This window comes from Spea bombifrons, chromosome 8 (assembly GCF_027358695.1).
Source record: "Spea bombifrons isolate aSpeBom1 chromosome 8, aSpeBom1.2.pri, whole genome shotgun sequence".
Classification (NCBI taxonomy): Eukaryota; Metazoa; Chordata; class Amphibia; order Anura; family Pelobatidae; genus Spea; species Spea bombifrons.
Window position 1 is genome coordinate 14,167,783 of NC_071094.1, and position 24,135 is coordinate 14,191,917.

The 24,135-nt window shown below is 41.1% G+C and overlaps 1 protein-coding gene across 1 annotated transcript in view; it reads left to right on the forward strand.

Annotated features, from left to right (window-relative positions):
* F8 (coagulation factor VIII) overlaps positions 1 to 24,135 on the forward strand; it is a 694,472-nt gene that overhangs the window by 312,822 nt on the left and 357,515 nt on the right. The window contains exon 15 of the mRNA XM_053474021.1: positions 19,608 to 19,764. Within this exon, the coding sequence (XP_053329996.1) occupies positions 19,608 to 19,764 (157 nt within the window). The remainder of the gene's footprint in view (positions 1 to 19,607; positions 19,765 to 24,135) is intronic.

Genomic DNA, 24,135 nt, shown 5'->3' on the forward strand with positions numbered 1-24,135 from the left:
GTAGGCCACCAGAAATGTCTCTGGAGAAGAAATTTCACATTACGAGTTCCCCGATGACCCGCTATGGATGAGGCATGACCCCAGGATAGGACGGCTTTGCGAAACCGTGGTTGAACATGTAATCTGCCAGGAGGGGGTACATGTCCCTTGGGTCGAGGTGTCTGTGATTTAGAGATGTGCCACATGAGGGAGCTGTGGATGGTGGCAATGATTTTGGTAGGAGGTATGATTGGTTCAACAGAGGTTTCCAAATTGGGTGCTTCATGCTTCCTGGACAACGCATCCACTTTACTGTTTTTTAACCCGGACGAAACGAGATGGAGAAATTAAAACAAGTAAAAAACAATGCCCATCGAGCCTGTCGAGGATTAAGTCTTTTGGCTTTTTTGATATACACCAGATTCTTGTGATCGCTAAGAATCGTAATGGGAATAGTGGTACCTTCGAGTAGATGTCCCCATTCTTCTAAGGCTAACTTGATAGCCAATAGTTCCCGGTTTCCTATATCATAGTTTCGTTCAGCTGGAGTAAAAGTCTTAGAGAAGTACGAACAAGGATAAAGACGATTGGAATCTTGATTTCGCTGGGACAGAATGGCCCCGGCTACACTCTCGGATGCGTCGACCTCCAGAATAAAGGTTAAATCTGGATTGGGTCATTGTAAGATAAGAGCCGTAGTAAAGGCCAACTTTAGTTTGTCAAAGGCTTCCTTAGCCTCCGGGGTCCAGGATTTTGGGTTGGCCCCTTGGAGCGATGATTTGAGAAAAATTCCAGATGAAACAATGGTAATAATTGGCGAATCCTACGAATCGTTGTACACCCTTGACGTCAGAAGGTTCCTCCCAGTCTTTAATAGCAGCTAATTTGTCTGGATCCATCTCCAACTGTCCGGCTGATAAAATATAACCCAAAAACTTCACTTTGTCACATTCAAACTCGCACTTTTTGGCCTTGGCAAATAGCGAGTGTTCTCTTAATTGTTGCAATACTTGATTAACATGTCACCGATGCTCAGCCAGATCCTTAGAATAAATCAAAATATCATCGAGATACACCATGACATGGGATAGCAACATGTCTCGAAAAAATATCGTTGACGAAATTCTGGAACACTGCCAGGGCATCACAAGGTATTCATAATGCCGAGTATTGAAAGTGTTCATCCATTCATCACCCTCTTGAATGCGAATCAGATTATACGCCCCACGTAGATCAAGTTTAGTAAAAATGGTGGCGTCCTTTAATTGATCATACAGTTCAGTTATGAGAGGAGGAGGGTACTTATTCTTTATGGTTCTCTTATTTAACCCCCGATAGACGGTTATGGGCGTAAAGAACCGTCTTTTTTGGCGATGAAGAAGAAGTCTGCTCCTGCTGGTGATGATGAAGGCCTGATGAATCCTTTCTTTAAACTTTCTTCAATATATTGAGCCAAAGCTTTATTTTCAGGTTGAGATAAGGGGTAACTGTGCCCCTTAGGTGGGTTGGTACCGGGTAACATTTTTATCGTGCAGTCATACACACGATGAGGAGGTAAGGTTTCTGCTTTTCGTTTAGAAAAAAACATCCAGATAATCCCAGTACTGAAAGGGTACAAATTGCAGAAATAGCCGTTTTCTGAGTTTTAGACTATAAGAGGATAATATTTTCCAGAGCCCAAGTTTTGTCTATGAAATTTTCAGCCGCCGCTGAATCGATGAAAGCTTGTGTGGCCACTTGGTGGCCTTTCCACTGCAGCATGATGGGAACAAACAGTCTTTGTGACTGGGGAGGTGTAGCAACAGTAGCACTTATTGAAGCACCTCCTATCTCCACTAAGTTTTGGCGTTTCCCGACCTTCTGGGGCATGTATAAATCAAATGTCCCTTCTGCCCACAGTATAAGCATAAGCCCAAGGATCTGCTACACTGTTTTTCTTCAGCTGTTAGATGAAGAACGGGGCCTATTTTCATAGGTTCAGCGGCTGCGGTTCTGGAGATGCGTGAAAAGTTGGTCGAACTGGAGGCCTAAATTGACGTGGACTTCTGTCTCGTTCTCTGTCCCGTTCAAATCTTCTCTCCTGACCTCTGGCTTCTAACCGTAGACATAGTGCAATCAAATTTTCAAGATCATGAGGTAAATCTCAGTAAGTGAGAGCATCTTTTAAAGACTCATTCAGACCACTACGAAAGGCAGATTTCAAAGCGCTGATATTCCAGTCGGTTTCATAAGCTAGAGTGCGAAATTCTATGGCATACTGGGCCACCGTTCTTCTTCCCTGTTGAATCTCTATTAAATTGGATTCTGCCACTTCACGCCTCCTGGGAGCATCAAATACAGCCCTGAATGAGGCAGTAAAGGCACCTTGTGATACAGTGAGTGATTTGTGGCCATCAATCTGAGCAGGCCTGCAACATCATCCAGTTTCCGTTCCAAGGATTGAAGCTGGGACGCATGAGCAGCTAGGACTTGATCTTGTCTGTCTTGACGGTTGGACATCCTTGCCAAATCTGCGGGATCCATTTTAACGTGCCTGTGATAACTGTAACGACAGAGGTACAGGCTGTGGTGTTTAAACCAAATATAAAAAGGTGTGTCTACTTTAACAGCTATTTAATAAGAGACAAAAACACAGTAACTTACAATAAATGAGTGACAGCCCAACATACAATGCAACACTTTCCAAGACTAACCTGCAACCTAAAGGTCCAACATAACCCAGCACACCACCGATTACCCCATCCATGCAGGATGGTGGGCAGAGAGAGACTGAACTAAGATTTTGCATTCAACAGGCATATTGAATCACTGTAGATGTGCCCTCATTAACATATCAAAAGACATGTGATATAGGAAGAGTTCAACTGGCAAAAACATTGACAACAATACATCCATACATACACCACATTCCCCCACTTTATTTTCTCCTGTGTTGCACATTTTCTAAGTATCCCCCCTCTAATGCAGAAAGCTAGTGGGAGCAAAAAACCCTTTGGGTAAAAATTCAGCCCACCGTCCTACCGGAATAAATTCCCTCAGCGACGTAAGTTTTTCTGCAATTGACCTAGGACTGTCACTTTACATTAAAACATGCATATATCAACATATTTACATTACAATCTTAAATACTTCCCCCTACCCAAATGCAAGAAAACCCAGTGGGAGCAAAAAAACCTTATAGGTAAAAATTCAGCCCACCGTCCCTCCGGAATAAATTCCCTCAGCGACATGAGTTTTCCTGCAATGTATTTTAAAATACCCGTGACCCACAAATTACAGTACATTTATTATACAAAGCATAGGCATAAATTAAATGAAGTGATGGTAATGAAGTGGTGGTCCAGGATTATAACTGTAAGCCGATTCATGGTTCTATGGATTTAAAAGAATAAAATAAATATTAAATCAAAAAGTTATATTATCTTTTTGGCAATCCCTCTTTTGGGTCAGGGTCAGTGTCTAGTTTGAGACCCAAAGAAAAGTTGGTCTGCTGGGTCTGTTCTGTCCTGTAGAGAGTGTTCTTTAGAATATTCTTCACAACCAGACAATATTTCACTCATAGAACTTTGTGACCCTGTGCTGGAGGAACAAGTGGAGGAACAATCAGATTGTCCATCATCTAAGTCAGATGCAGGAACCGCTAGTAATTCTGACTTCTTCTTCTCTTCTTCTCTTTCTTTCTTTTTTTTTTTTTTTTTTTATTGTTTTATACTTTATGTTCTCAGATTTAGAATACATCGGTAGGGTATTACAATGTCAAAGAAAAAATAAGGAAAAAAAAAAAATTCTTGAATGGAATTCTAAGCAATTAAACACTTATTCAAAACGAACAACGCGTCCCTTCATTATTATGTTCCGTTCTACCATAAGATATCTAATTATTGGGAAATTTTATAAACAAAAAACAGTAGACTGCTACCCGAACCGAATAAGAGAAAAAAAAAGCAGAAAATGAATTACAGCGTATTATCTAATATAAGCTGTAACTATGGCAACTAGTTGCCAATCACAACACCACACATAGCATTCATCCAACAGGCAGTCATACATGGGAGACAATGAGAGACATCTAGGAACTCGCTATTACTCATAAAGTAGATCATAGTATAGTGTAACGTCCGCCCAGGTGAAAAAGAAAAAAAAAAAAAAAAAAGGAAGGGAAATAAAAAATTAAACCTCAGGTAGAGAATTTCAAATATTTTCTGATTCAGTGTCTCGAAAGTGTTTCCAGGGTAGCCAGATATTATTGAATTTAGAAAGCTTGTTGATTTTAATATAGTATCCTCTTTCCATTAAGTACTGATGATTAGTTTGGTTAATAACTGATCCCCAGTCAAATAGGCCTGCCTGTCTCCAGTTTCTAGCTATGCATATTTTTGCGGCCATAAGTACATGGATAATTAAAATTCTATGGTTTAAATGATATTTCTCAAGTCCCAAATGGAAAAGAAACATCTGTGGGTCTAGTTGGTCCTGAAAGTGGAGAAGTGAGCCAAGTAGTTGCAAAAGGTTATATCTTAAGTTTAGTAGTTGCGGGCACTCCCACCAGATATGGGCAAATGTGCCCATATGGGAGAGACAACGCCAACATCTGTTTGAATGTCTACTACTGATTTTATTGAGTCTAGTTGGAACCAGGTACCATCTATAAATAATCTTAATATAAGTTTCTATTAAATTTATTGAGTGAACGTGCTTTCTTATGAGAACCAAGGCCTGACGCCATTGATCCAAGGAAAACTCGAAACCTAGCTCACTTTCCCACTTCAGGATTGGTGGATCTTTCTCATCTTTTTGCATAGTTAATAAAAGTTTAGATGAACTTGAGATTTGTTTCTTTTTTTTGTGAGTTGTTAGCCAATGTTCTACTTCCGGATTCCTATCGATTCCCACCTGATTAATAAGATTTTTAATCCTCAAAAAAGAGAATAATTCAAATGGTGGTAGAGAAAAAGATTTGCATATCTGGGGAAAGGGCACAATGGTATCTTGGTTTAACAAGTCACCAATGCAGGAAATACCGCATCCTTGCCATCTGGTCAGGTCTATATCTCTAATAAAGTAACGAATAGCCTCAATTGGAGTAGAGGGCATAAGAGATCTTTTTATCCCCATACTTCGTTTGAGTTTAAGCAATGTTTTAAGTGTGTCATATATTATGGGATTCAAGATTTTTATGTCTTTCAATCGAAGTGTGTCAGCCCAAAAGAGAAGATATAGTTCCTCGTGGCCCATGTCTGATTCCTCTATATATAACCATCTTGGGGAATTATTAGATTTTTTATCCCAAGCCAAATAATGGGTCAACATTGTAGCATCATGAAGTTTGTTAATACTCGGGTAGGATATTCCCCCTTTATTTGGTTTCTTAGTTAAAATGTTATTTGTTATCCTTGGTTTTTTCTGCTGCCAAATAAAATGGTCGATGGTTTGCTGAATACATTTCAAGATAGAGGGGTGAACTCTCAAAGGGATTGTTCTGAAAAAATAGAGAATTTTAGGAATTAAGTATCCATTTATTAAGTGAGTTCGGCCAAGCCAAGAGATTTCTAGATTTTTCCACCTTGAGAGCTGTGCTTTTATTTTATCAATTAGTTTTTTGTAATTACAATTAATAAGCAAAGGAAGTTCTTTTGTAATATAAATTCCAAGATAGTCTATAGTTTGGGAATTCCAATCGAGTGAACACAGAGACCCAAGCTCAGTTATTTCGTCTTGCGTAAAACAAGTCGTGATGAGTTGCGTTTTGCCAAGATTAATTTTGTAGTTAGAAATTAAACCATATTTATCTAATATTTTAAAAAGTGCAGGAAAAGAAGAATCTAAGTTCGTCATTGACAGTATAACGTCATCTGCATAAAGAGAGATTTTAAAAGACTCTGAGTTAATTTGTATGCCAAATATATCGGACGATTGTCTCACTAATTCCGCAAGAGGCTCTATACTAAGGATATAAAGTAAAGAGGCAAGTGGGCATCCTTGGCGGGTTCCGTTCCTTATAGGGAACCAATCTGAGTCCAGTAAATGACCGACCACTTTAGCAGTTGGATTAGTGTAGATGGTTCATGATGTAATTTTTGAATGTTCCTACGATACCATATTTTATGAGCACCGCTTCTAAGTATCTCCAGTTAACCCGGTCAAAAGCTTTTTTGGCATCAAGCGCCAAAAAAGCGGACTTAATTTGAAGAGAATTAGCCTTATGTATAAGGTTTAAAATCTTACGGGTATTGTCCGTAGGACTTCTGCCTTCCACAAATCCTGTCTGATCCTTATTAATGATATGTGATATCACTTGTTTTAGTCTCTGAGCTAAGATTTTAGAATAAATCTTGATATCTAAATTGATTAGAGAGATAGGTCTATAGTTAAGTGTTGAGCTTGGGTCCTTGCCTTCCTTAGGGATTGGGGTTATTGCCGCTTGAAGAAGTTCTGCCGGTAGTTGTGCCTTTAAAGAAAAAGAGGAAAATACTTGCAGTAATAGCGGGGCAATCATATGCTGTAGTGATGTCTCTTTCTTGATCCCCCTTTTTAACTCCCTAGCCTGTTCTCCCAATAGTTCTACATCATCCCTCATTCTCTCAGCTTGTTGTCTTGGTTCCCTGTAGTCATTCACCCTTTCTTTCCTCCTCCAATGATCATTTTGCCTAGTGCTGTTTCTCTGAGGATACTCCCATCTCTAATTTCTCCAGTTACCCTCTCTCCCTCTTTTAATGTCCCAGTTAGTATCTTGCCAGTAGCAGTTGTACCTTTGTGGCTCATCCCATCTCTGTTTCCCCAAATTATTGCCTATCCTTCTTTTGGTATTCCAATTATTACTCCCCCAGTATCTAATGTCTTTCTCTGGCTCTTCCCATCTCAGATTTTTAAACTTATCTTCTTTTTCATTTCTCCTCCAGTTACCAGTCTCCCTGATTCTTCCATTATTATTACAGTCTCCAAATCTCTGGTTTCTCCAATTATTTCCTTCTTTCCTGTTCCAATTTTGACTAAATCTATGTCTGTTTCCCTGAAGCTCCTCCCATTGCCAATTTATCCAATTATTCTCCTTGCATGTCATATGCTCACTTGAGTTGCTTCTGCATTGAGATAGTCTCTTTTTCAAGTAGGCTATTTTAAGTAGGAGTTAAAAAGAAACAGGAGTTGGAAAGAGAAACAGGGGTTCCACAATGAATTGTACCAGAGGATTGGAGGAAGGCAGATGTGGTTCCTATATTCAAAAAGGGTTCCAACTCTGTGCCCGGAAATTATAGACCTGTGAGCCTAACTTCCGTTGCTGGGAAAGTATTTGAAGGGCTGTTTAGGGATAATATTCAAGAATTCCTTGGGAAGAATAGTATTATTAGCATAAATCAGCATGGTTTTATGAAACATAGGTCATGTCAAACTAATTTAATTGCATTCTACGAGGAAGTAAGTAGAAGTGTCGATCAGGGTGTTGCAGTGGATGTAATCTACTTGGATTTTGCCAAGGCGTTTGACACGGTTCCACAAAATAGGTTAGTATTCAAACTGAAAGAAATTGGCCTAGATGCAAATTCTTGTTCTTGGGTAGAACATTGGCTTAGAGGTAGAGAACAGAGAGTTGTTATAAATGGTAAATTTTCAAGCTGGTCAAAAGTGGTAAGTGGTGTCCCTCAGGGTTCTGTTCTGGGACCAATTTTATTCAACATATTTATAAATGACCTGGCAGGAGGCATTGAAAGTCATGTTTCTGTGTTTGCAGATGACACAAAACTAGGTAAAGTTATACAGGGCGAGCAGGATATTACTGTGCTGCAGAGGGATCTAGATAGACTGGGGGACTGGGCACTCAAATGGCAGATGAAATTCAATGTAGATAAATGTAAAGTTATGCACTTCGGGGTAGCGAATGCACAAGCAACCTACACCCTAAATGGTAGTGAATTAGGGGTAATGACAAATGTTCGGGGATATAATCGGGGATATAATCTTTAATTATGGGAAAACAGCTTATTGATCCAAGGAGAAATCTGACTGCCATTTTGGGGTCAAGAAGGAATTTTTTTCCCTGGTTAGTGCAAAATTGGAAAGAGCGAAGCCGGGGTTTTTTGCCTTCTTTTGGATCAAACAGCAACAAATTAACAGATATAGGAAAGGCTGAACTTGATGGACGCATGTCTTTTTTCAGCCTATGTAACTATGTAACTATGTAATATCTCCAGGCTCTCCTTGAACCTGTCTCACTGCTGAGACAACAAACGCATGTTCAGTGTGTAGATGATCAATCCACCACTTGTCTGCTCTAGTTAGCAGCAGTTCTAGGTCTGTGGGCATTTGGTCAAACAGCCTCACAAACTCCTGACATTCATGGGGTAGAGCATCCAACACTCTGGATATATGTGCTGGTGAACCCAACACCATTGGCTGCTGTGGCTGACGTAGTGTAGGCCAGAATAATATTCGCTGAGCTACCTCTCTAGGACCATCTGTTTGTCTCATTGTAATGTTAGCCAATTCTCTCTCTACCCTGAGAACATAGAATTGTTTTGCTGCAATTCTTCCTGCCTGTTTAGACACACTGCCATTAAATCCCACTAAAATACTAGCTATGGGGCCCATAGCATACTCTAACAGCTCCGTCCATTCCTCTAATTTAAGGTCTCCTTTACTAGCTCTCTCTCTGCTCCCCTCTGAAACCAATGTGTAAAATTGTTTAAAACCATTGGTTGGCATGTTTCCCCACCATTTTTGGAAATTATCCTTCTCAGCCATAGACAAAGGATGTGTCTGAGTAGAAAAACCTATTGGCATTTGTTGCACATTGAAATTTTCTGAGACAATTATTGGGGCTTGTGGAATATTTTGGGCTATTATGTAAATCTTCCCTTGGGTTTTCAGGTTTTATTTTATTTTTATACTCCATTACCATGTTCTGGAGTTCAGTGATTTTAACGAAATATGTATCCCTCTGTTCCTCTGTTCCTCTATGTCTTTTAATTCCTTTTGAAAGTTATCCACAATAGTGGGGGTCTTTCCCCTTAAGGACAATGGGCAGTCCCTAAACCCATTGAAAACAATGCAATGTACGGGCTTTGTCATTAAGGGTTTAAGGCAGCTAGCATAATGCAATCCTTTTTATTTTGTGCTTCCTCCATTTTGCTAATTCCACATTCTCTTTTTTTTATTTCTGTACCATGTCTGCCAAACCTCCAACTGGAGACAGTACAGATTGTGCAATTAAACTTTTTCTTTTCTTAACACTTAGCTTTGCTTTAATAATGTTTGTTAAAACATCCATAAATCCTTCATATTTCCCACAGTTTGAATCTATTGGTTCTGGGAGCATGTATGGAGCATTATGCTTTTGAATATAATTTCGAAAATAATTGTGCACTTCTACAGAACAATAGTTAGCACCTGGGAATGCCATTGTAAAAAACTGTTAATCCTCAAAAACAAATTCAAAAGAAACCCCCTTTAAATAGTGCAGACAATGGTAACAATGCTTATATGTTAACTAAGGTGAATACAAAAAAGTTCCCCTTTGATGGCCTATCCTGAAATGAGAAACAAAGAAAATGATGAGAAAAACAAACAAACCCCCCCCACACAATTCAATTTACCATGAGGCAAAGGGTTTTTGTATTCAACTAGGCCTCACACATGCACCAGGCCTACCCCACGATCAATGGCAAAGATATTAAAATTGGTGTATAGAGAAATAAATTACCAAAAAAAATGCTACTAAAATTATGCAATGTAAAACTGAAATAAGACACCATTTGCAATAAAGACATTAAATATATCTCCACAATGAGGGATAGTGTCTTACTATCACCAGGCCTCATACACAAATCAGGCCAAGATTTCAAACAAACAAAACATCAACAAGATTATGCACAATATATATATTCAAATCAGTAATTATACCCCTGTCCTGTGAAAATGCTGCACTGCAGTTGCGATGTGCACTAAAAATGCAATTTAGTTACTGGCCTCATAAATATTGGCTGTAGAAGTCTGATATTCGTGGTCGCCAAATGTGGTGTTTAAACCAAATATAAAAATATAACACAAAGGTTTGTCTACTTTAACAGATATTTAATAAGAGACAAAAACATAGTAACATACAATAAATGAGTGACAGCCCAACATACAATGCAACACTTTCCAAGACTAACCTGCAACCTAAAGGTCCAACATAACCCAACACACCACCGATTACCCCATCCATGCATACAGAGGTCTGACATGACAGACCTCGCGCTCCCATGACTGGATGGAAGAAAGAAGATAGAAGATGAGAAAGGTAAGAGATGGGGAGAAAGGGGTGTGAGTGCAGTGTATGTATGTTGGTGTGATATGGTCAGTGTGTCAGTGTGTGTATATATACGGTATATACATGTGTGTGTATATATATATATATATACATGTGTGTGTGTGTGTATGTATGTGTATATATATATATACACATGTGTGTGTATATATATATATACATGTGTGTGTGTCTGTGTATATATATATATATATATATATATATATATATATATATATAATATGTGTATATACGTGTGTGTGTAAAGGCAGGGGTGTGTGGTGAGGGCAGTGTATAAATGTGTATGTATTGACAGGCGTATGTTAGTATGTGTATATATATATATAAATATATATGTGTGTGTGTGTGTGTGTAAGGGCAGTGTATGTATGTATATGTCTGTATAACAACCAGCCAATCACCGGTAAGGTACATCGCTTGCCGTGATTGGCTGGTTGTTGTACGCTGGGTAGAGGGGTAGTCTTATACAGCGAGTATAGTCCAAACTCTATATTTGAACTGGAAAAGTTGGGGGTCGTCTTATACGCCCAGTCGTCTTATACACCGGAATATACGGTACATCCACTGCAACACCCTGATCGACACTTCTACTTACTTCTTCATAGAATGCAATTAAATTAGTTTGACAGGACCTATGTTTCATAAAACCATGCTGATTTTTGCTAATACTGTTCTTCCAAAGGAATTCTTGAATACTATCCCTAAACAGCCCTTCAAATACTTTCCCAGCCACGGAAGTTAAGCTCACAGGTCTATAATTTCCGGGCACAGAGTTTGAACCCTTATTGAAAATAGGAACCTCATCTGCCTTCCTCCAATCCTCTGGTACAATTCCTAAAAGAAAAGAATCCCGAAAGATTAGAAACAGAGGTTCACTTATTTCCTGATTCAGCTCCCTTAAGTACTCGTGGGTGAATACCGTCAGGCCCGGAGCTTTGTTAACATTAATTTTCTTTAGTTGCTGCAGCACCTTGTCCTGAGCCATCCACTCACAGTTTGACTGAAAATTTTTCCCAGTGGTCCTATGTATATCCATTGCCATAGGTTCCTCCTTAATATATACTGAGGAAAAATAGTCATTTAAAGTTTCTGCTTTTTCCTGGTCCTCCTTAACTGTTTTTTTTAGAATTTATGTACTTGAATAATTTTTTGGGGTTAGTTTTGTTCTCTTTGGCAATCACCCTCTCATTTTCTAGTCTAGCCCATCTAATCACCTTTTTGCATGCTTTATTGGCTTCCTTATATCTTATATAGGATGCCTCTGATTCGTCTGATTTAAATGCTGTAAAAGCCATTTTCTTATTTTTAATTTTCTGCTTAACGTCCCCACTAAGCCACATCGGTCTCAATTTGTTTCTTTTATATTTATTACCTAGTGGTACATACTGAGAAGTGTACCCTGCTAATATTTGTTTGAAAATACTCAATTTTTCCTCAGTATTTTTATCCCTGAAGAGTTTTTGCCAGTCAATAAGTTGTAAAGCTGCCCTTATCTTATTGAAATTGGCCTTCACAGTGTGTCTGCCCACTTTGCAGAAGTACACAAAAAAGACCCGATGGGTTTAGATTTCATAGGAATCGAAAAAATTACTAAATACTGGAGAGGGGAACTATAGGTCAGAAGGAAATTAGATGGGCATTTCATTTACAGACCATAGCCCCAAAAGGATTTAATTTCGATTTTGATCTATTTAATTTTTTATAATTAATTTTTAAACTAACAATTTTTAAATAAATTAATAAATTATTAAGTCAAATAAATTTTGGATAACATTGATCCAATATAGATATATTTTTCTATTCTATTTTTTATTGTAACATATTATAATATATATATATGTCCTGATTGTAATAATTTATTAATATGTATATATAAATTATTAACTTTTATATTGAAATGGAATATGTATATATATATTTAGAGTGGTAAATTTATATTTTTTGTATTCTGTAAGAGGAAGAGTATATGGGTAATTATATATCAAGTTTTTTAAATTGATAAATAAATGTCACATACCTGGCTCCGGTGCCTCTGGGTCCTCGGACCGGCAGCCGCCGAGGAGAAGAGGGAGACCTCCCGCCTTGCCGCAGCAGCTGCAACCGCCGCGGAAAAGAGGGAGACCTCCCGCCTCGGCTCAGCAGCCTCAGCCGCCATGGAAAAGGGGGAGACCTCCCGCCTTACCGCGGCAGCCGCAACCACCGCGGAGGAGAGGGAGACCTCCCGCCTCTCCGAGACAGCCTCCGCCGCCGCGAGGAAGGGGAAGACCTCGCGGTTCCACGCGTCGGTTGTCCTCTGCTGGAGCCAGGTCCGGTCCTGCTGCTTGCACGCGGTCCTCAGCACGTCACCTAGTGGCGCCAGCCGGTACTACTGCTCCTTTTAGGATTTTACGATCCGCCAATCCCAAGATGGCCGCGAACCGGAAGTGACGTAACGGCACTTTTGAATTTTTGGCGGGAATTCGGTAATTGATGCCTGGACTTCCTCTGCCTATTTAAGAGCCTCAGAAACCTCCCAGCCTTGCCTTCTGATGGTTGTACCTATCTTGTATAGTGTCTGCTCAGTATGCGTTCCTGTTGATTTCCCGTTACCGACCCGGCTTGTTCATGTTACCGATTCCTGGCGTTTGACTCTGGCTACCCTCACGACTACTCTGACTTCTGGCTTCCTGACCTCGGCTTATCCTGCAACGATCCTGACTTCTGGCTTCCTGACCTCGGCTTGCTCATTGGCTATTCTGTGCTGGACTTTTGTGATCTGTCTATTGGTCTTGCACACACTGTTCTACCTGATTACAGGTCCTATTCTACGCTGTGCGTGACAGAATCAGAAGGCCAATATGAGACCTGCATCGGCAGGACAGCAGAGCTCCACGGAGGATCGTTTGGATGGGATGGATCACCGTCTGGATCAGTTTGGCCAAGTTTTCCAGACGTTGTTGCAACGCACCGACCCAGCGCTACAAGGTCCTCCGGCAATTGCGGTTCACCCACCACCGCCTGCACCTATTCATTCTGTACCTGCTCAACTACCTCCCCCCCAACGTTATGATGGTGAGCCAGCAGCATGCAGAGGGTTCCTGAACCAGTGCGAGATACATTTTGAACTTTCACCTTATGCCTTCCCTACGGAACGGGCTAAGGTGGGCTATGTAATTTCGTTACTCACGGGCAAAGCACTGGCTTGGGCCTCTCCACTATGGGAAAGAAATGCTCCTCCAGTTCGGTCCTATTCGGAATTCGTCTCAAGTCTGCGTTCAGTGTTTGACGTTCCTGGAAGGAGGAGTACGGCATCCGCATCCCTGTTCTCTATCCGCCAAGGTTCCCGTTCTCTTCAGGAGTATTCTATCGAATGCCGCACCCTGATGGCGGAGGTCAACTGGACCAATGAGGCTCTAGTCGCCGCATTCCTGAATGGACTATCTGAATCCCTCAAGGATGAGATCGCGGCTAGAGACCTTCCTACGAACCTGGATGCGGTAATACAGTACGTCTCCCAGGTGGACTTGCGTCTTCGTGAAAGACAAGCTCAACGTGAGAGCCTGAGACGACTGGAGAGGGGAGTGAGGGATACTGTACGTCATTTTTCCCAAGTTCTGTCCTCACCCACTTTGTCAGATTCTGCGGAGGAACCTATGCAGCTGGGGGCAGCTAGACTCTCTGAGCACGAGAGGAGCAGGAGGAGAAGAGAATTGTGGTCTGTCGGGGCATTTTCTCAAGAACTGTTCTAATGAGGCCGGGAGACGCCCGCACCTAGGTAGGCTGAGGGGACCTACTATAGGTGTGATTAGACCATCCCCTGAAACCAAGATCACCCGCATGACGGTTCCGGTTCGACTAGTTTGGTCTAGGGGTTCCGTGAACACCATGGCCTTTCTGGATTCCGGCGCCGCCGGCAACTTTATTGACTCTGAGTTTTGTAGCCGGTTTCGGGTCCCCACCCTCCTCCTACCCAATCCGTTATCCGTGGAGGCTATCGACGGGAGGCCTCTTCTTCAAGAGCACATAACTCTTCACACGACTCAACTTACCCTCTCTGTGGGAGTGGTTCACAGCAAACCATTGCAGTTGTTGCTCATCCGTTCCCCGTCTGTTCTGATTATATTGGGGTATCCTTGGCTGCGTAGTCACAACCCCTCCATTGACTGGTATACCAACCAAATTATGGCTTGGAGCAGTTCCTGCAAGGATCATTGCCTCTTACCCCTGAGGACTACGTCGGTGACACTGAACTCCATCGGGACTTCACTTCTGCCTGAGCCGTATCGGTGTTTCGCGGACGTTTTCGACAAGAAGGAGGCGGAGAAACTACCTCCGCACCGACCTTATGACTGTCCCATCGATCTGCTTCCTGGTACCATGCCACCCAGAGGTCGGGTTTATCCGCTCTCTGTTCCTGAAACTAAAGCTATGGAGTCATATATTGAGGAGAATCTTCGTCGGGGATTTATTCGCCGATCCACGTCGCCCGCAGGAGCAGGATTTTTTTTTGTAAAGAAGAAGAATGGAGAGCTTCGCCCATGCATCGATTACAGGGGTCTTAACAAAATTACGAGACGTAACACCTACCCCATTCCATTGATTTCCGAACTGTTTGACCGTTTGCGCGGAGCTACCATCTATACCAAGCTGGATCTTCGGGGGGCTTACAACCTTGTTAGAATTCGTGCCGACGATGAGTGGAAGACGGCTTTTAATACAAGGTCGGGACATTACGAGCATACAGTGATGCCTTTCGGGTTATGCAATGCGCCAGCTGTCTTCCAGGAGTTCATCAATGACTGTCAAAGAGATTTCCTGCAACAGTTTGTCGTTGTGTATATAGATGACATTTTGATTTATTCTTCGAATCTCACGACTCATCGCACGCAAGTAACTAAAGTACTACACCGACTACGGCAACATGGCCTCTACGCCAAGCTGGAGAAATGCGAGTTCGAGGTCCGTAAGGTCATGTTCTTGGGGTATGTTATTTCCCCGGAGGGGTTTGAGATGGACCCTTCCAAAGTGCAGGCTATCAAGGACTGGCTGCAGCCTGTGGGTCTGAAACCGTTACAACGCTTTTTGGGGTTTGCCAACTATTACAGACGTTTTATCAGAGACTATTCTAAGATTGCTGCTCCTTTGACGGTCCTGACTAAGAAAGGGGCCAATACCATCGAATGGCCACCCGCTGCCGTCTCTGCTTTTGACCAGTTGAAGGAGAGGTTTATTACTGCTCCGGTACTGCGACATCCGGATTATTACCGTTTGTTCTGGAGGTAGATGCATCGGAGACGGGCGTGGGGGCTGTCCTATCCCAGAGGGCCTCGTATAGTGGGCCACTACACCCGTGTGGTTATTTTTCCAGAAGATTCTCTTCTGCAAAACGGAATTATGACATCGGCAACAAGGAACTGTTGGCGGTTATACTTGCCTTGGAGGAGTGGCGACATCTGCTGGAGGGTGTACAAGTTCCTACCTTGATCTTGACGGATCATAAAAACCTACAGTACATCGAGACCACAAAGTGTCTTAATCCTCGTCAAGCAAGATGGTCCTTGTTCCTGTCGCGATTTCCCTTTATTTTGACCTACCGTCCGGGGTCCAAGAATATCAAAGCTGACGCCCTCTCACTTATGCACACGTTTCCTGACGAGGAGTGTCACAAACCCGAGGCGATCATTCCTGCGACCAAGGTCATGGCTGCTATCCAACTTACCTGTCGTCCTGTCATATTACTGATCATATTGTCAGTATGCAAACCCAAGCTCCGATGTCTCTACCTGCTGGCAAGTTGTTTGTTCCTGTTCGTTTCCGGTCCCGAGTCCTCCGTCTTTCTCATGGTTCCAGGACGGCGGGACATCCGGGAATTACACGCACGAAGGATCTCGTCTCCAGAACTTTTTTGTGGCCGAATTGGGCCAAGGACGTTGTCCTATTCGTCCAGTCCTGTACTAAGTGTGCGGCTAACAAATCTTCAAAGAGACTGCCTGCTGGCCTGTTGCACCCTTTGCCTCTTCCTTCGACCCTGTGGACACACATAGCCATGGACTTTATTGTGGACTTACCTAACTCCAGAGGTCATACTGTTATCCTTATGGTTGTGGATCGCTTTTCCAAGATGGCTCATATGATTCAGTTGAAAAAATTGCCCTCTGCTGCCATGTTGGCCGAGGTCTTTATACGCGAGATCGTCCGTCTTCACGGATTACCCACCGAGATTGTCTCCGACCGAGGTGCACAATTCATAGCACGCTTCTGGCGTGAATTTACTAAAGCCTTGGGTATTACTCTAGCATTCTCGTCCGCGTATCATCCACAGTCCAACGGAGCAGCGGAGAGGGCTAATCAACACTTGGAGCAGTATTTACGCCTGTTCGTCAGTAACCACCAGGACAATTGGGTGAACCTGCTGCCTTTCGCTGAGTTTGCCCGTAACAACTCCGTACAGGAGTCCACGGGAGTGTCTTCATTTTTCTGCTTGTATGGCCTACACCCGCAGTCCTTTCCCGGAACGTTTCCTGCCTCTGCGGTTCCAGAATTACAGGAGAGATTGGCTACCATACTGTCCACGTGGTCTTCAGTACTAGAGGCATTGCAACAGGGGGGCAGGCGTCAGGAGCATCAAGCAAACAAGAGACGCTCCAGTGCTCCTGCGTATTTGCCTGGAGAGAGGGTTTGGTTGTCAACCCGGTATCTCAAACTCAGGGTTCCTTCCATGAAGTTGGCTCCACGTTTTATTGGTCCTTTTCCTATCATACGTCGGATCAATCCAGTAGCCTACAAACTTCTCTTACCTCGTACCCTTCGGATTCCTCGAGTCTTTCATGTCTCGCTTCTGAAGCCTCTGGTGTGCAATCGATTTACTACCACAAGACCTACTGTTGCGGGGACTTCTGGTGCAGATCCACCTCTGCGTTGTCCTCAGATGATTCTGGCCACTCGCAGACAACAAGGGAGCGTGCAGTATCTGATCTACTGGAGAGGTCTTGGTCCGGAGAGTCGCTCCTGGGTACCCGCTGTTCGTCTCAACGCTCCTCGTCTGGTATGGTCCTTCCTCGCCAGGAGACGGGTTGGTCTTGCCAAGGGTCGTCCGGTGGCCGCCCCTTCGAGGGGGGGTACTGTCACATACCTGGCTGCCGGTGCCTCTGGGTCCTCGGACCGGCAGCCGCCGAGGAGAAGAGGGAGACCTCCCGCCTTGCCGCAGCAGCTGCAACCGCCGTGGAAAAGGGGGAGACCTCCCGCCTTACCGCGGCAGCCGCAACCACCGTGGAGGAGAGGGAGACCTCCCGCCTCTCCGAGACAGCCTCCGCCGCCACGAGGAAGGGAAAGACCTCGCGGTTCCACGCGTCGGTTGTCCTCTGCTGGAGCCAGGTCCGGTCCTGCTGCTTGCACGCGGTCCTCGGCACGCCACCTACCGCTCCTTTTAGGATTTTACGATCTGCCAATCCCAAAATGGCTGCGAACCGGAAGTGACGTAACGGCACTTTTGAATTTTTGGCGGGAATTCGGTAATTGATGCCTGGACTTCCTCTGCCTATTTAAGAGGCTCAGAAACCTCCCAGCCTTGCCTTCTGATGGTTGTACCTATCTTGTATAGTGTCTGCTCAGTACGCGTTCCTGTTGATTTCCCGTTACCGACCCGGCTTGTTCCTGTTATCGATTCCTGGAGTTTGACTCTGGCTACCCTCACGACTACTCTGACTTCTGGCTTCCTGACCTCGGCTTATCCTGCAACGATCCTGACTTCTGGCTTCCTGACCTCGGCTTGCTCATTGGCTATTCTGTGCTGGACTTTTGTGATCTGTCTATTGGTCTTGCACATGCTGTTCTACCTGATTACAGGTCCTATTCTACGCTGTGCGTGACAATAAATGAATATTTTAATTGTTATATAAATAATTGATGTAGAATTTAATTAAGTATATATATATTTTTTTCATATATATTTTTTATATTTTTTCATATATTTAATTTTAGATTTTGAATAAATTATTTCTTAATGTATTAGTATATATATTTCTGTATAGTCTCCCTCTATTTAAATTGATACGAACGGGTTAAATATAATAACACAGGTAGATGCAATTAAACATACCACTAGATAATATAAAAGATGGACATTGAGTTACAATCGGAATGCACCTGATGAAGCCGAGATATTTGGCAAAATGCGTAGTGCTATTTTGGATCCTCTGAGACCCTATTTGGGGAAATACACCATTCATACGGAATTTGGAAGTCTAAACGGTGTCTTCGTTAGAAAAAAAACGCCAATTGAAAGAAATCTTCAACATTATCCACCACGAACACTTGCGGTTTGCGGTTTGCTACTAATTAAAAGGATTGATTGACACTACTCATTACGAATATTTGTGGTCTGCAGTCTGCGGTTTGCGGTTTATTGCCGAGAGGAGAGACGCTGAAACTCAATCAAGGCTTCTACTGCCGGCGTCTCTGTGAAGCTTTTACAACACGCATATTTGCGTCTGCTCTTGTAAGCATATACGTTTTCCGTGACCGTTCATATTGAAGATTTATATTATTTATATGTTTTTTTTATATATGTTTGGTATCTTTATGATATACTAGTTCTTCCTATTTATTTAAGAAGGATCTTTGCTTATATTATTTAGCTACAGGTTACGCTATGTTTGGATTTTCTATTTCTTCTTTTTCATGTACATGATCATCATTTGACTTGGATGAGTATCCGTAGAGAGATATATATTCACACATATAAGTATATTATATTATTTTTGGATCACTTGTGGTGGTTTAAATATTCTAATAGTATCTATAGCTCACCTACTCTCATCTCTTTTGTTCTATCAGATAATAAAGGACCAGCATTTTCTACCTTAAACTTTTTTCCATTTACATACTTTCCCATTTATTGGGATTGGTTTTACTCTCCTTGGCAATTAGTTTCTCATTTTCCAGTTTAGCCATTTTAATCCCTTTTCTTGCAGACTTTGTTGGCATCTTTGTATTCTACTGACCCCTCGCTTTTATAATGCTTAAATGCCATTTGTTTATTCCTTATTTCCTGTTTTACTTTCCAGGTAAGCCACATTGGTTTTGATTTGCTTATTTTGTATTTGTTTCCCATAGTTCCCAAACCAATAAATAATTGGGTAATTTCAAATTTGTAAGACTGCAATTGAGCATTTCCAATTAAACCATAATATTGAACATTGAATATTGTATTCCTAAGTTGCTACCAAAAAATGAAAGACATTATAGCGATTGTTTCATATATAAATACACGATCTAAAAAACAGAACGATTTTGCATTTCTTCCTCCTTTATAAAGATAAACGACTGTCCTACTTTTATTTTGTTTCAGACCCTATGTTCCTCATGGCTTTCCACTGTATAAGAAAGTTGCATTTCGAGAATATCTAGACAGCCGTTTTATGGAACCAGCAACTCGTGGAGAAAGAGATGCTCATTTGGGACTGCTTGGACCCTACATAAGAGCAGAAATCAATGATGAAATAATAGTAAGATATAATATTTACAACATATTTGTATGCAAAAGAAAGCATTCAAAATGAAGGAGATTGGTGCAGTTGTAATGACAAAGAACAAATTACCAGCTTTCAAACCAAACCTTCAAATTTGTATTATGTTTTGTTTGGTTTGGCATATATGGAGAAATAGTGGGGAATCATTCCTACTTTTTATCGCATCATTATATCATGTGATTTGATGCATGGTCTGGTAAATTGAAAACCCTGTATGTATGTAAAAACATTACACATAATTTTAGGGTACATTAAAATGAAAATGAGAATCATGAATGAGTAAGCATATTGTAAAATACTAGAAATGCTAGATGCACTCATATACATACTTCTGCAGATGTCTGGTATTAATTCATGAGAGACACATAACTGAAGCCTACCAGCTTAATCATTGACTTGAACTCAGATAATTTTGACCATTGTCGTTTACATGTTAAAATTAAAGAATATGGCTTTTATGAAACTCTCCAATGAAAAGTGCAATATTGTCCTAAAATGTTAAAACCTGTATCAGAACATGTACTGGTTAGTTTTAAACTGTGTTTTTTACTTGCTTGGTCAGAAATGCTTTTGACTTGATAAAGGGAGGACTCCCGAAAGCTTGTCTATTATTTTAAATACTGTTAGTCCAATAAGAAAGGTATTACAAGATTCTGCAACATTCTATTTTCTTTGCATTCTTATACACTGGACTAATACGGCTACTCCAAACTTCAGCAGTATTTTAGAATACATATTCTGAACCATTTATCACTGCTGTGTTCGAATTGTACTGCAGCCCTACAACGAAGGTTTCGGCCTCGGGATATGAGTCTGATGCTTTTACTTTAAATAATGGAACTAGGCAGGGTTGTCCTTTGTCGCCTTTACTCTTTATTTTGGCAAATGAACCCCTATCTGAAGCAATTAGACCGTCTCAGACTACAGAAGGTATTAAAATAGGTAATGCTACTCATAAAATAGGTTTGTTTGCAGACAATGTCATTCTTTCTCTGTCTAATCTTCCACTTCCATTAGTATTTGAACTATTACAAAGGTTTGGGCAAGTGTCATGCTATAAAGTTAACGCCTCTAAGACACAAGCCCTATCTTTTTATGTTCCAGGACTTGTGTTGGCTTTAAAGAAACGTGAATAAACCTAAAATCACGTGCTGTGTGGTAGAGTAAAAAGTAAATACAAATGATACTTCCCAAATAGGACCGCAGCAGCCCAAAAACGAACACTCTTCCTCAGGGTGTAGAAATTCAAACCAACCAAAAAATTTTGGGGCGCAGATACATATGAGGGAAAAAACAAAACCAATATAGTGTAGAATGTAAAACCAATTTTTATGTGAATTAAGTGTTGCACTGACAAGTGAAATAGATGATTCGGACCCATCTAAATTGAATGCAATAATATATTTAATAATAACTCCCCAATAAAATAGTGCAGTATCCGAGAAAAGGATTAATATCACCGGTAAAAAATGCCCTCACATTTAGTCCGTGCACCAAAAGTGCTTGAAGAGTGTAAATGAAAAGTCCACCGGTTTTAAAATGTAGAATAATCCAAAACGATCCTTCTAAACGCGTTTGGCCGACTTGGCTTCTTCAGTAGAAGTTTAATCGATCCAGTAAGTAATCTTATCTCGTTATTATGCTTTTTATATAGCTGCTTCCGTGTATACGTCATCCCACGCCATCCGTTTTCGTCTGTTACTGTTGTCCCGTCTTGTGTGCGTCATCGCGCACTGTCGCTGGTCGCGTGCGTCATCCGTTTCTCCTCTATTGATGTTGCTGCGTTCCGTGTGTCTTCAACCCTTCGTGCGCGTGTCAATAAAGATTTTTTGAGAACATGGGCGGTTCAATTTGTGCTTTGTTGGTGTTGCCGCATTCCGTGTATCTCCAACCCTCCATGTGCGTGTCAATAAAGACTTCTTGAGAGCATGGGCGGTTCAGTTTTTGCTTGGAGTGATCGTAATACGGTCCTCCCGGGGGTGGGGTTAAAAGAGCATACGGTTAGGAGTAATCAAACAGGTAAGTGAAAACGCTTTCGGCTTCCATACCAGAGGGCAAGGAATTAGATGGAAAGAAGACGGAGAACAGACAAAAAGAAAGACAAATCCACCGAAAGAACATTGAATGTTGTATATAGATATGTGTATACTTATATATAAACTTGCTTCATATAATTAGTTTAATTGTGAATGTATTTATTTGTGAAAGTGATAAAAAAATAAATAAAGTGTTTGAAACTGAATTATTATTTAACGTGTAGTGAATGTGGTGGAATGTGATTGAATATCACGGAGATGAATGTGTCTATTATTCTGGTGTGAATAAAATAAATAAAATTGGTGTCTAAAGTATATTTGTATATGAAATGAATATAATGTATGAAATTGGTGGTGTGCATGAGATTGTTTTGAATGAAGTATGGTGTAAATGTTGTAGAGATATGGATGTCTACTATCACTTAGATGAAATCAATATAAATATTGAGGGATTAGAAAAAATTATATAAATATTCTAAGATCCATAAAGGAAGGATCTCCACAAATAAAAACATAGGGATGTGTGAAAAATTAATACCATGGTGTATAGTATATATTAGAAACAAATTCTTATAAGATTTGTATATTGAATCTTATATATTAAAAATAATATTTATTATTTATTAAAAATAAAATTTATTTATGAAAAATAAATTCCTATAGGAATTTATATCAAATGGTGTGTTTAAAATATTTTTTTATATATTTTTAAAATATTTTCAAGATATTTTTAAAATATTTTTAAGAAATCATGATATTTGGGTCTTTATAACATAAATAAATTACAAAATTTATAAAATTAGAAAATCTAAAATAAAAAATGAAAAATAAAAAATTATTTTATTGGGGAGTTATAGAGATATTTATATTAAATATACCTAGATATACCGTATTTGCTCGATTATAAGACGAGGTTTTTTTCAGAGCAAATGCTCTGAAAAATACCCCTCGTCTTCTAATCAGACCTCAAATAGAGGTCTGATTATGAGACTAAGATCCAGATCCCCCGCACCGCTGCAGGGGACCTGGATCCTCCTGTCCCCCCCACCCCACACACACTTACCGGTGCTTCCTGCTGTATTGCCGGGACAGCGGGTTGACGTCTACGCGATCCATGTAGACAACGTCCGCTGCAGCCGGAAGGAGGTGTGGCTAGCAGCGGGGGTTGTCTGCGTCCGTCGCGCATACCTTCCCCGACTGTCAGAGATCAGAGTTCCCCGCACTGACTGCCGGGGAAGGTATGCGCGACGGACGCAGACAAACCCCCGCTGCCAACTCCACCTCCTTCCGGCTGCAGCGGAAGGAGACGTCAACCCGCTGCCCCGGCAATACAGCAGGAAATTGGAAGCACCGGTGTGTGTGTGTGTGTTTTAAATGGGGGCATAGGGCATTTCTGGAATGCCTTATACCCCTCTATGCCACTCTGGCACTTAGGGGGTTAAAAGGCATATTATGGGGCAGAGTGGCATATAGGGAGGTATAAGGCATTTCAGGAGGCAGAGTGGCGTTAAGGGGGCATTTAATAGAGCACTCTGCCTCCTGAAATGCCTTATACCTCCCTATATGCCACTCTGCAGAGTGGCATATAATATGCATTTTAACCCCCTAAATGCCAGAATGGGATATAGGGGTATAAGGCATTTCTGGAGGCAGAGTGGCACATAGGGGGTCAAAAGGCATACCATGGGGCACAGTGGCATATAGAGGGTTAAAAGGCATATCATGGGCCACAGTGCCATATTGGTGTGGCAAGCCTGGGGGCAGATGTGCGTAACTGGGGGACAGGTTGGAAAATACAAGGAAATAAAAACAAAAAAAATATTTTTCTCAATCATAGCTTTTATTAAAAAAATAGTTTACATGAATTAACATTTACTGGTAAAACTTTTTTCCTTTAGGGTCGTCTTGTATTCAGGCTTTTTCTTTTTTTCCTACGTTAATATTCAGATTTTGGGGGGCCGTCTTATAATCAGGGTCGTATTATAATCGAGCAAATACGGTAAATGTGTCCATAAAATTAAACCTAAATAAAAAATCCTTAAGTGTAGTCTGTAATAAAAATTTATATGGATAAAAATGAATGTAAATGTGAATATAAATAAAGAGAGATGGGCTAATCCATAAAGGCTAAAATGTCGAGTTCCATATTTAATCCCCCTTTTTTGTGTGTCTGGAATTTATAAATCCACTCTGTTTCTCGTTTGGCGAGCGTTTCTTTGATGTTTCCTCCGCGCCAATATGGAGTGACAATGTCTATCCCTATAATCCTAAATCTATCGAGGGAAAAAGCTTTACAGTTATTTGCGTGTCT